This window comes from Dipodomys spectabilis, unplaced genomic scaffold (assembly GCF_019054845.1).
Source record: "Dipodomys spectabilis isolate Male_0828 unplaced genomic scaffold, ASM1905484v1 ptg000566l, whole genome shotgun sequence".
NCBI classification, from domain to species: domain Eukaryota; kingdom Metazoa; phylum Chordata; class Mammalia; order Rodentia; family Heteromyidae; genus Dipodomys; species Dipodomys spectabilis.
In genome coordinates, this window is record NW_024871243.1 from 1,330,174 (window position 1) to 1,342,722 (window position 12,549).

At 37.4% G+C, this 12,549-nt stretch overlaps 1 protein-coding gene across 1 annotated transcript in view; it reads right to left on the minus strand.

The window, feature by feature from the left end:
• LOC122100140 (anaphase-promoting complex subunit 4-like) overlaps positions 1-12,549 on the minus strand; it is a 57,121-nt gene that overhangs the window by 12,003 nt on the left and 32,569 nt on the right. The window contains 9 exon segments of the mRNA XM_042670537.1: positions 756-802; positions 2,592-2,647; positions 2,797-2,800; positions 4,597-4,697; positions 7,060-7,136; positions 7,262-7,304; positions 8,412-8,476; positions 9,212-9,319; positions 11,112-11,202. Coding sequence (XP_042526471.1) covers positions 756-802; positions 2,592-2,647; positions 2,797-2,800; positions 4,597-4,697; positions 7,060-7,136; positions 7,262-7,304; positions 8,412-8,476; positions 9,212-9,319; positions 11,112-11,202 — 592 coding nt within the window.

Consider the following 12,549-nt stretch of genomic DNA (forward strand, 5'->3'; position numbering starts at 1 on the left):
TAAATAGGGATACAGGTGGACCCATTGCAACAATGAGATGTACAAGTCGTATGTCGAAAACGGACTTTACAACTTTGGTGGGGGGGAGGAGGGTTGGGTGGGGGAGCGGGGGAGGGGGGTGAGGATGGGATAGGAAGGGGAAACAAAGGAGGAGGCTACAATGCTTGATAAGAAATGTACGCATTATCTTGCCCATGTAATTGTAACCCCCTCTGCACAGTATTTTCACAATAAAAAAAAAGACTTAAGGCAGTTAAAAGAGTATAAGGATGCTATGTTGTAAGAATTATAAAATCTCACTCAAACATGAAAATTGTAAATTCAAATATCTGTAACAGTATTCTGCAAGATAAAAATATTATGCAAACACTCAAATTTCTTTAGATAAAAAGCCCAATGTCCTGTTATCTAACTCTGTAAGAGTACCAAAACCATGAGCAAGGCTGAGCTCAATCAGGACAATACATAAGGAAATTACACAGGTGTCCCCTGTTATCTGAAAGACTGGTTCTAAGACCCCCATGGATAACACAATCCTCTTGTACACTTTAAATCCCATTTAGAGTGCTTGTAACACCTAATACAATGTAAATAACTATTGTTGAATTGTGTAAGGAATAGTAAAGAGAAAACCAAGTACATATGTTTGGAACAGATACATTATTTTCAGAATATTTTTCGTTGGTGGTTGGTTGAATCTACTGAGATGGAACCTGCTGACACGCAGGGCTGGCCATACATACTTCTGTGCATACCTTATTCAGCTCAGGAAGCACATGGTCTTCAGTCATTCTCAACATGGCTGGAAATACAAAGTTAAAAATTATCTTTAAAGGAAACTAGAAATGTAATTTTTATTACAGATATACCTTAAAGACCAAATGAGTTTTACTGAACTATATTTTCCATTTGAACAGTTTCTTTTTACTACAAAAGCTTTCTCTTTGAACAATTAAACTAAAGATGAACTAAAATCTGACTTAATCAGGATCTGAAATATATTCAGGATTGTTGGTCCTCACCCCAAACAAAACCTTATTGATTATGCTGCTGGGGACAGAGCAGTAAAAATGCCTTCATGGAAATTACATTATACCAAAAAAAAAGCACCAAAGTTATAACCTCATGTCAGTGACAAAGCCAGGGTGACAACAGTATCACATTCTGGAGATAAGAACTGAGCAGTGCAGTAAGCTCTTCTACTGCTGACGTTTAGTCAAAGCACGAAATAATTATAAATAAAACTAAACCACTAATCCCATCAGAGAAAATGATTTCTAAAGTCCTACTTGTAATATTGCAATTTATTCTAATTAAAACTCAGATCTGCAACAAGCTAGCCTGAAAAAACTCCAGTTCCCTATTCCAACTATCAATCATACAGTTGAAAAAAGGAAACAAACAAAAATACCCAACCAAGAATTCAAGTAACTTAAGATCACATTCAGGTTTTAAACAAAAGTAACTATAGTAGAGTGACAAGCATAAAGTCTGCTTTTGTAATACTAGAACTAAACATCTGGACACTTTGCGGTATTAGCATATCAAAAGGAATTTATCTTGTATTTCACTCTAAATTTTAACAAATCTGAGACATAAAACTAAATGTTGCATATGTTGGAGAGAAATGTTTGTTTCATTATTTGAAGAATATACTTCACAAAAATAGCAGTATAAGTGGGTTTAAAAAATGCAAGTACCTCAGAGTGGTGATCAAACCATCTCATGTGAAGTCAACAGGTATTTGTTAATTAAACTGCCCACCCAATGGCAAAGACATAGTGGCATTACAAAAAAAAGTCCTAAAGTAGCCTGTGTACCACTTAGCAAGGGTACCACTGCCTTTCTGTGCTGTCACTGATCATCTGTGACTCCTAGGAACTTCAAAGAGGCTAGCCTGACTACATAACTGAATGTGTAATTTTAGATGATTTCAATCAATTCAACAGCTACAGGCTAGTTAGTGGTTATCACCATGGACCACACAGCTCCAGAGACTAAAGAACAGAGTGTAAAATGTAACACAAGCTACTGAAGGGCTTTTTGAAAATCTTACACCCATGCCCAATATATAGCAAGGGCTCAAACACTCAATTTTAACCTAAGGAAATACAGTTGTCCCTCGCTGTATTGTAGCTTCATTGCATCCCAGGTTTAAAAAACAAAACAAAACAAACCAGAAATAGTGATCTCTCACCTATCATGTAGTTACTTTCCAGAGCAATAAGTGAACCACAATAGAGCATGGGATTTTCACCTATCACGGGGGTGTCTGGAACTTAACTCCCAAGATAGGTGAGGGATCACTCACTGTACTAGTGAGTGGAAGGGACACAGGTGTTACAAATTAGCTTTAATACTTCTATGGGGGAAGCTTGGAGTAGGTGAAATAGAACTGCCATAGATGGACAACAGTTGAAGCTGGGTGAAAGAAGGAAACAAGGACAGCTGAAGCTGGGTGAAAGAAGGAAACAAGGAGGCTCATTATACTATTTTATAAATATTTGAAATTTTAACAGACTAATTCAAATCAAAGATGTATTTCCACAGTATTCAAAAGTGTTTAAACAACAATGTTAAAGTTAACTTACCCACATAAAGCCACCAGAAAAATGCCTTGAAATTCTTCATATTAATGTCTATAACTCTAAAAACATAAATCAGAAAAAAAAGGTCATGTGCAGTTCATGTAGTATGTTCAACTGTCACAGAGTAAAATAAACCTTACTGTTCTTCTTTGTCTTGTCAGGATTTAAGCCCTTAGAAGAGCAGATTTTACAAACCAAACAGTATTACATTCCTAAAATTAAAGCAAACAAAAACAAAACACATCTCAATTCTTTCAAAAAATTAAGCAAATAAATGATACTATCTGGTTGTAACTGTGTTCCCAAAAATCTGAATCTTTCCCAGCATTCTGTGACATATGAATTCTTTTCCTAACTCTGCAAGTGAGGAAAAAATTTTCCCACATTATTTTTTGTTAAAAAATTACTAATCAGTAAAAAAAAAACTATGACTCCAAGAGGAAGTTACTACTATAAACACATGTTATGTCACAATGTCTGATACCACTGGACATCATTTTATGAAGCTGATTTTTTAGTCCAACAAATAAATGAGGTCTCAAAAATTGAATTCTCTTGGATTTGACACAAATGAAAAAACGTTAAGTATTATAAATCAAACTCATCTTCATTTTGGTGAACTTTCTGAATACAGAGATGAATTCAATTTTTATAAACTCTTTAAGTTTACTTCTATGTGATAATTACAGTAAGCAAATAATACCTGTACTGATTTTCCTTGAAGTCCTAAGACCTGAACCGAGAGCTTGTGCATACTAGACAACAGTGTGCCAGTGAGCTACGTTCCCAGCGGTACAAGTATATTTTTTTATGTTTCATAATATCACTGAGAGGTGGATCAGTATCAATCACCCTATTAGGAAATCAAAGACTGCAGAACACCTTTGTTATCAAGTAAGGTAACTAAAATTCTCTTGCAGCACCAGTGAAAAACAAAGTTTCTCTGTGTTCTCCCTAACTAATACCTTTACCCCTACCTAATATAACCAGACCACACTAAAGCCCTCCCCCACTGCTCCTGTTCCTCCATCTGTAACCCTTCGTAGTGACATTTTTTCTACTTGAGAGGATCAAGAAGTTAAATACTTTCTATTCATAGTGAGAGGTAATCCTAGAAAACTTAGTATTTCATATTTGCTCTCAGCAAATGTAAATTCCAAAAATATTCCAAAACACAGGAAAAGCAATGTCATTTCTCCTCTCACTTTGTCTTCTGAGCAAGTGCTGGAGCTTTCACTTTCTAGAGCCCAATTATAATGACAGTGAAGAGGAGGAAGCATATGTATTATAAACTTAGAAAAATAAAGAGTAAAGAACATATTAAAACTAGTTTCAGAAGTGCTGAATACTGGTGAGTGACAAAGTTCCCCAGGAGAAGCCGAGTGCAGACAGCTCAAAGAGCAAACAGCCAGGAATGACAAGAGAGTCTGAGAAGCTTGGTGCTGGCCATTCACGCCTCATCCTAAACACTCAGGAGGCTGAGATCTGAGGCCTGCAGTTCAAAGACAGCCCAGGCAGGAAAATCCAGGAGATTCATAAACTCCAACTAATCACCAAAATCCAGAAATGGAGCAAATGGTAGAATGCTAGCCTTGAGAAAAAAGCTCAGGGACAGCACTCAGGCCTTGAGTTCAAGTTCTGACACTGGCACCAAAAAAAAAAGAAAAGAAAAGAAAAACAGCTCAAAAGAGAGAGAAAGTAAAACGTATTCCTAAACTGCATCTTACTGTACTGGACAAACTAGCCACATAAAAATAGATTAAAAACTGAATCAAAGTTAAATTTCCTAGACTTGAAACTCTTTGTATGATTAAATAAACTTACAATCCTTTTGCCTTAGCATCCCAAGCACTGAGATTACAGGTATGTGTGTAAGGTTCTTATTAATTTCAAATGTAAATATTCACAATCAATAGCATCTAAAAGGAAATAAAAAATATAAAGAAATAGTCCTTGTTAAATAAGTAAACTATATCTAATATATTCTGTTGAGAAATTAAATCACTACCTTCAATTCCCATAGCATCCAGTCCAAGGGGTTTGTATTTTTGCTTCCATGAAGCCATTCCTTTCAGTTCACTCAAATGATACAATAAAGACTCTGAGCCACTAGCACAACAGGAGACATAGTATCATTACTTAGTCAGGGTGGTAGGCAATGGTAGACAGTTCCAATTTTTCAGAAATAAAAACTTAAGGTAACTAATTTTCTTGCCGTTAAAAAAATTGTATCTCTAGTTCTGTAAACATAAGCACAATCATCTGGCTATCATCTACTGAAATGAATTACATGACAATACGATTAAATTTTATATGATCAAATTGTGTTTCACAGTCCTGGCACTATTTGGGGAGAGGGGCAATGCTAGGAATGAAGCTAGGGCCTTGCATAAGCTAGCAAGTGCTCAACCACTAAGCTACCCCTTAGCCCCAATCTTGGCACTTTAAAGACAGCCAGTAGGCAATCTTGTTCACCCATATCTACCCAATACTAAACAAATAGTTTTTGAGATCCAACTTTGTGTCAGACATTGTGCTAGATGCTAGGGACAGAAAGGTGACAAGAATCAGGTCCTTGTGACCACAGAAATTACAGCATAACAGGGGAGACAGGTCACAACCACACAATCATACAGTGTAATGTTCCCAATGGCCATAAATGCCTTGAGGGGAATGCATAGGACAAGGGTATAAGTGTAATATGAGTTAATATGGGGACTGGTGAAAACTGCTCTGAGGGAGTGAACTGAGCTGAGAGCTGTAGATTCAAGAGCAGGGCAGGTGTTCATAAAGCAAGAAGGAGGCCCCCAAATCCCTGAGTGGGAGATGTCAAGTGTGGAAAGTAGAAGGCCTCTTATAAGAGCAATAGGCAATGCTATAAAAACATTTTGGTTCTAAGATCAAAAAGTAGGGACCAGGAGCATCTGTGAGAGGTATTCCATTGGATTTACTGAGGAATACACATTCTACAGGGAGGGGGATATAGCTCACTAGTAGAATGCTTGCCTGCATATACAAGACCCTGGTTTTGACCCAGAGCATAGCAAGAAAAGGAAAAAGAAAAGTAAAAAGACCAGACATTTGTGGAACAAAGTATAGAAAGACCAGTGTAGAAGGCATTACATAACGGGCTGTATACAAATTTAAACTGAACATTCAGCATTTGCTTGTAAAACTATCACTCAAGCAGCTATGGATAGGAACAACACGAGACCTGGACGCTAAAAGGAATCGTGGCACTGCCATGTACTATCATTGGGCCAGTCATATAACTAATTCAGTTTCATCCTGGTAAAATGAGACTCAGAACAAAATTCTAGGGTGTTGAATGAAAAATACACAATATGGTTTACAAGATAAAATATACCACATACTCAATTTTCTCCGTGGAACAAAAAAAGGAATATACGCCCTATTTCAAAATATACCTTATAGTTTAGTGGGGGGAATCCAGATAGGAGACTTGCTTGGTGAAAAGATAGTGAAAAATTATTTCATGAAGCAGAAATAATCTTTACACTTGAGTGTGCCAAGATTCCCCTTCAAATGCCAATGCAAAAATTTCAGCTAGGCACTATTCACAATAAATAGCCAAGATATAGAAACAACCCAGATGCCCCACAGAACGGAAGTTATGCCATTAAAAGGATAAAATAATGGTATTCGCAGAGAAATGGATGGAACTAAAATGAATCCATTTGAGTGAGGTAAGACAAGAGCAGAAAGACAAATATGTGCTCCCTGATATGAGGATGTTAAAATCCAAAATGCAAGGAAATACGACAAAGTAAACAGGACTCAAGAAACAAAGGACATCTACTTAATCTGCCATATAATTTCTAAATGACTCCATGTTCTTGACCTCATGTATGGTACATATGTGCACACATCTGAGGGAAGCTAGGAGGAGGGCACGGAATCAGAGGGAAACAGGTGAAAAAATACAACAGAGGGGCCCATCAGCTACACTGGACATTGATGAAAATGAACTAAAGAACTCAAGGGAGGGAGGGAATGAGAGGGAAAGAGGGAACAGCTAACACTAAGCAAAAGGAAAGAAATATATTTATCACCCAAAGCAGAAGAAATATTGTCAAAGCTCATAGAATTCACAAACTTTATAGACCAAGATAATGACAATTTGCCTTGCAAAGGTTAAAATGTATTTGTGACTTTAACAAAGTATCACTATCCTACAGTACTATGAAATTTGTGAAATTTATATAATCACTTAATCTCAATAAAAATTATTATTAAAAAAATTTCAGGGTAGTGGCACTGTAGCTCAAGTGGTAGAGCGCTCGCCTTGAGCTGAAGAGCTGAGGGACAGCGCCCAGGCCCAAAGTTCAAGCCCCACGACCAACAAAAAAAAAAAAAAAAAACATTCAGCTAGGAAAGATTCCAGAAGAAAATTCCAGACAATAAAGGTAAATTTTCAGAAAGACCACAGCAATGCCCATCATCTTTATACCTCTGCAAATGACTTATAACCAACTTCTGAATACTGGAATATGATGACTCTATAGACTGGCCAACCTTTTTTAAGCCCTAATTAAGAGAAGAAAATATATTAGCACTCAACTTGGAGAATATATGCCATTCCAAAAAAAAAAAAAAGAAAGGAAAAAAAATTAAGACTGCATTCTCACAGCTACTTAAGTATACAACAGCACCTTTACAGTTAGCTGGTTCATCAAAAGGGTTTGAAGTTCAGCACTACAATTAAAAAGGATGTTTTAGTCATTTCTCCATCTAAAATCTGTATACATTGCTTAAAATCATAGATTTCAAAGAAAAAAACAAGATTTTGGAACAAAGTAAAACCACCCCCCCCAAAAAATACAACTTTCTTAAAAAAATACAACTTTCTTTTGTATACAAAAAGAAACAAAAGCATAACCCTAACACACTTAAGTACACATGGCGATACACTGCATATTAAAAAGGACTTGGCTTAGTAAGGCAAAGGGCAATGCTCACTAAGCCATATTGTACCAATCTAAGCATTTAGGAAAAAGATGGCAGAGGTTTCCACAAGCACCACAGAAATCACATCTGAAACATGGGAGGGAATAAATGAAAACCATAAAAAATAACTCCAGAAGTAAATACAGATTAACCTTTTCATGCTCTTAAGATGGGGAAAGTTCTAAGATACCAAAAAGAAAAAGTTTACTTTGGCTACATAAAAACTAAAATTTCTGTACAAAATGATCACATTAACCCAAAAGGGTGTATCCAAAAACCTAGAGATGTATACTTCTAATACTCTTTGTATACCAGAATATTCTATTTCATTTGGACAAATGAATTATTCATTTTTATTTACTTCTAAAATAAATTGATTTAAAAAGGGGGGAGAGGGGTGAAGCAGGGCATCAGTGGCTCGTGCCTATAATCCTAGCTACTCAGGAGGTTGATATCTAAGGATTGTGATTCAAAGACAGCCCAGACAGGGCTGGGCTCAGTGGTAGAGTGCTTGCCTTGCATGCATGAGGCCCTGGGTTTGATTCCTCAGCATTACATAAGCAGAAAAAGCCTGAAGTGGTGCTGTGGCTCAAGTGGTAGAGTGCTAGTTTTGAGCTGAAGAGCTCAGAGACAGAGCCTAGGCCCAGAGTTCAGGCTCCAGGACAGAAAAAAAAGACAGCCCAAACAGAGAAGTCCCTGTGAGAGTCTTATTTCCAGTTAACTACTCAAAAAACTGGAAGCAGGGATGTGGCTCACAGTGGTAGAGCGAAAAGATCTTAAGGACAGCACATAGGCCCTGAGTTCAAGCCCTACAACCAATCGGGGGAGAGGGGAGGAAAAGGAAGAGTTTATTACCTTGCCTTCCCCCACAACGGGAAGTGCATAAATTCATCCTGTACTGATGTGGTTGTGTTCTTTTCCTAGATAAAATAAAAAGAAATATGTGATACGTGTTTTGCAGCTTATAAGTACATCTACTCACTATTCTTTCCTTTGTCTTCTCTCAAGCCCTTATATACAGGAAACATCTGAGGTTCAGTGACTGGAGACAACCAGTCAGCTGTTTCAATAGCTTTCTCATTTCCAAAGCCCACCCACTGCATTAAGTTGTTCCAATGGTGGAAGAGTCAGCTATGGATCTGATATGGTTTGTCCCCCAATGGTTCATGTATTATGATGCTGCTGAGGTAGTGGAATCTTTAAGAGGTAAGGCATACTGGGAGGTGGTTAGGTCACTGGGGGTGCTGCTATGTGAAGAAAATGTAGTTCTCATAGGAACCTGGTTAGATGCTACAGAGTGAGTTGTTCTAAAAGAGCAAGACCACCCTTTTCCACTTTCTGGTTCCTGGATCACAAAGTGATCCCTCTGCCAAGATGCCATCTCCCAGAGGAAGAAAGTAACAGAGCCACACAATCTGGGACTTCTAGTCTACAAAACTGGAAGCTACATAAACCTCTTTGTGTATACATTACCCAAGTTCAGGTACTTCGTTATAGTAACAAAACCTAATATAGAGTCCTTTTTGCAAATATTTTCTGTGAAAATAGTCGTTAGGCCAAGCTGTCTGAAGAAATTATGGTCTTAACCTTTCATAAATTAAACTGACTTTTCTCATATAGCATATGAAGCAAATAGACTTTTAAACTCTTTCCACGGAAAATGTCAGTTACATTATCTGCACAAACTTAGTGAGACGAGAATCCATCGGCATCAGTATTTCTTCCCATGCTTCACACATACATGTCAGTGACAAATTTATATACTATTAGCAAAAAGAAGAAAATATTTTAAACCCACATTCTACCTAATATGTGCTTCTTAAGGTCACAAAGAAATCCAGAACTTACTTTCAATCACCCTAATTAACTTAGTTAAGCCAAAGGAAAAGAGAAGACCGTAGCTAACCTTTGATAACTTCTTTTTGTTTTTTTTTTTTCCAATTGTGGAGCTTGAACTTGTGGTCTGGGGACTGTCCCTGAGCAATTTTGCTCAAGGCTAGCTCCTTACCACCTTGAACCACTGTGCTACCTCCTATTTTCTGGTGGTTAATTGGAGCTAAGAGTCTCATAGACTTTACTGCCTGGGCTGGCCTTGAACCATGATCCTAAGATCTCAGCCTCTTAAGCTAGGATTACAGGTGTAAGCCACCAGAGTCTAACTGTTCGGTAACAACTATTTTTACCAAAGAATCAATGATTCTTAGAACTTTACAAAGGAACTTTTTTTATACTTAAATTTTATTGTAAAGGTGATGTACAGAGGGGTTACAGTTACATAAGAAAGGTAATGAGTACATTTCTTTTTGCACAGTGTTACCCCTTCCTTCATTTCAAAAGAACATTTCTGTACCTAGTAAAACAAACATCTTTTACATTTTATTATTTAAGCTGTGTTTTATTACACTGTCAAAATGTTGGTTTGTTCAACTATTAAACTGTCAGAGGACCCTTAAATGATTTCAACCCCTAGTTACGTTTACCATCAAGTAAATAAATGGCTGTGGTAGAACAATAATGAAAAAAATGGCCTCAATTCTTTATAGTTCTTCCATCCTGACTTATTCTCCTCACCTTGCACCTGGCTGCCCTATAACTTGCTCTAACTGAACATAGCAGAAACAACACTCATGAGGCCAGGGCCTTCAAGTTGTTTATACATCTTGACTTGCACTTTTTTTTTTAGGGGAGGGTGAGGGAGACAGGATCTTGTTATATAGCCCAAGCTGGCCTCACACTTGCTATATAGCTCAAGTTGATATTATAATACTCTTGCCTGAGCTTCCCAATTGCTGGATTATAGAAGTGTCTCACCAACCACAGTTCAACTTACACTCTTATTTATTTATTTAATTTGTTGCCAGTCCTGAGCTTGAACTTGGCCTGGGCACTGTCCCTGAGCTTCTTTTGTTCAAGGCTATCACTCTGCCACTTAAGCCACTGCTCCAGTTCTAGCCTTTTTTGTGTACATGGTACTGAGGAATCGAACCCAGGCTTCATGCATGCGAGGCAAGCATTTTACCACTGAGACACATACCCAGCCCTCAATGTGTACTCTTGAAACCTTTGCTGCCACTACCCTAGAAACCACCCAGGACTAGCTGGCTAGAAGATGAGGGATGCAGGGCAGAGACAAAGCCACTTCCGCCAGGGACACATATCAGCTTGCATGATCAGGCTGGGTGACGTGAGCCATACCATGTACAGACCACCACAACTTTCTGGCTGAGTTTAGTCCAAACTGCTAACCTACAAAATTATCTACTAATTTGGGGTATCTTTCTTATGATCAAAAGCAAAAATCATAAAAAGACTATTTTATTTGCAATAAAGTATAAGTAACATTTTATTAATAGGAACATTTAAAAAGATTGACTATTTTTTCCCTTTCGTTTGGAGGTGATAGGATTGGATGAGTAGATTAATTAAATTACTTTTTCTGGCTTTAATAAATATTGTAAGATTAGCAGAATAGATATCCAACTGCCTTCAGTTTTAAAAAATAAAATTACAAAGGTTATAGTAAATACTTCTAGAAAGCAAGTGATGAATAAATACCTGCAACAAAGCTGAAATGTGAATAAACTTCCTGGCCATCCGAGTTACTTCAGGTAAGAAGGAGTAGAGCAGATTGGTTTCAAGCTGAAAAACAAGAATAAATTGAGTCATAATCAGATGTATTTACTTTTTTAAAGATAAATTGTTCCTGTAAAACACACACACACACACACACACACACACACACAAACACACACACACATGTGCATGTGCACACGTGTGCATCCTCTAACTTAAAGAGGAGCAAAGATGTAACTAATTATCAGGAAGACCAAATCAGAATTTTGCCCTCTTTGAAACATAACCAAGTTGGAGGCATTAGAACCAAGGGAAGGCATCAAAAGGCATTAAAATACTACTGGTAAAAACAAAGACAATACCCCTTACCAGTTGTATCACACAAAATTGTCATTTAAAAAAAAATCTATTACTAGCTGGGAATATGGCTTAGTTGTAGAGTGCTTGCCTAGCATGCATGAAGCCCTAGATTTGATTCCTCATTACCACATAAACAGAAAAAGCCAGAAGTGGCACTGTAGCTCAAGTAGTAGAGTGTCAACCTTGAGCAAAAGAAGCTCAGGGACAGTGCCCAAGCCCTGAGTTCAAGCCCCAGGACAAAACAAAAACAACAAAAAAACTTTTACAAATTTCACAGAAAAAAATGAGCTGCTCTATTATAGCACAAATACAGCCTGGTGATCACAGTTGCTCAGCCTTTAGACACAAATGTGTACTACCATTGTTATGAATTCTATGTCTAGGGTGCTCTGGAACACTGAACAGCATGCTATTGAAGACACTAAGCAGTCCTCACATCTTCTATCCTTTTGTTCTACTTTGTTTGAAAATTCACACATACTTAGGATAAACATATAGGATTTTCAGAGGAAACACTGGGGAAGTTTTCTTGGCAAAGGAAAGGTACAATCTAAATAACAGGAGCCCAAACAGTTTCCTAATCTTATTATGTATGCTACACACAATAAAAGCGCCCTCACCAATACTTGAATGTTTTACACAAAAAGCATGTGTTAAGAGCAGAGCCTAATGGTGCACACCTATAATCCCAACACTTGGGAGGCTAAAGCAGGAGAACCTGAAGTTCTAGGCAAGTTTCTATTACAGAGCAAGCCTTCCTCTCATTAGAAGGAGAAAAAAGGCACAGAACCTGAAGGCAGACTGCCTAGCATCACTTTCTAATTATGAGCTTTTGTATGTGCCCAGTACTTTCTTCAGGTATAATAACAGTGCCTATCCATATGTTGTTGTGTTTAAGGCACTAAGGGCTTGGCATATAATAAATGATGAATATCAGCCCTTATTATTACTAATAACTGAGTCCCAAGAAAATGCTCAAAACAAAGTAATTCTGTTATAGGAACCAATTTGTAGGGCCATGATCATCAAAACATTGTTTTTATGTGGAAAATAATAGTAC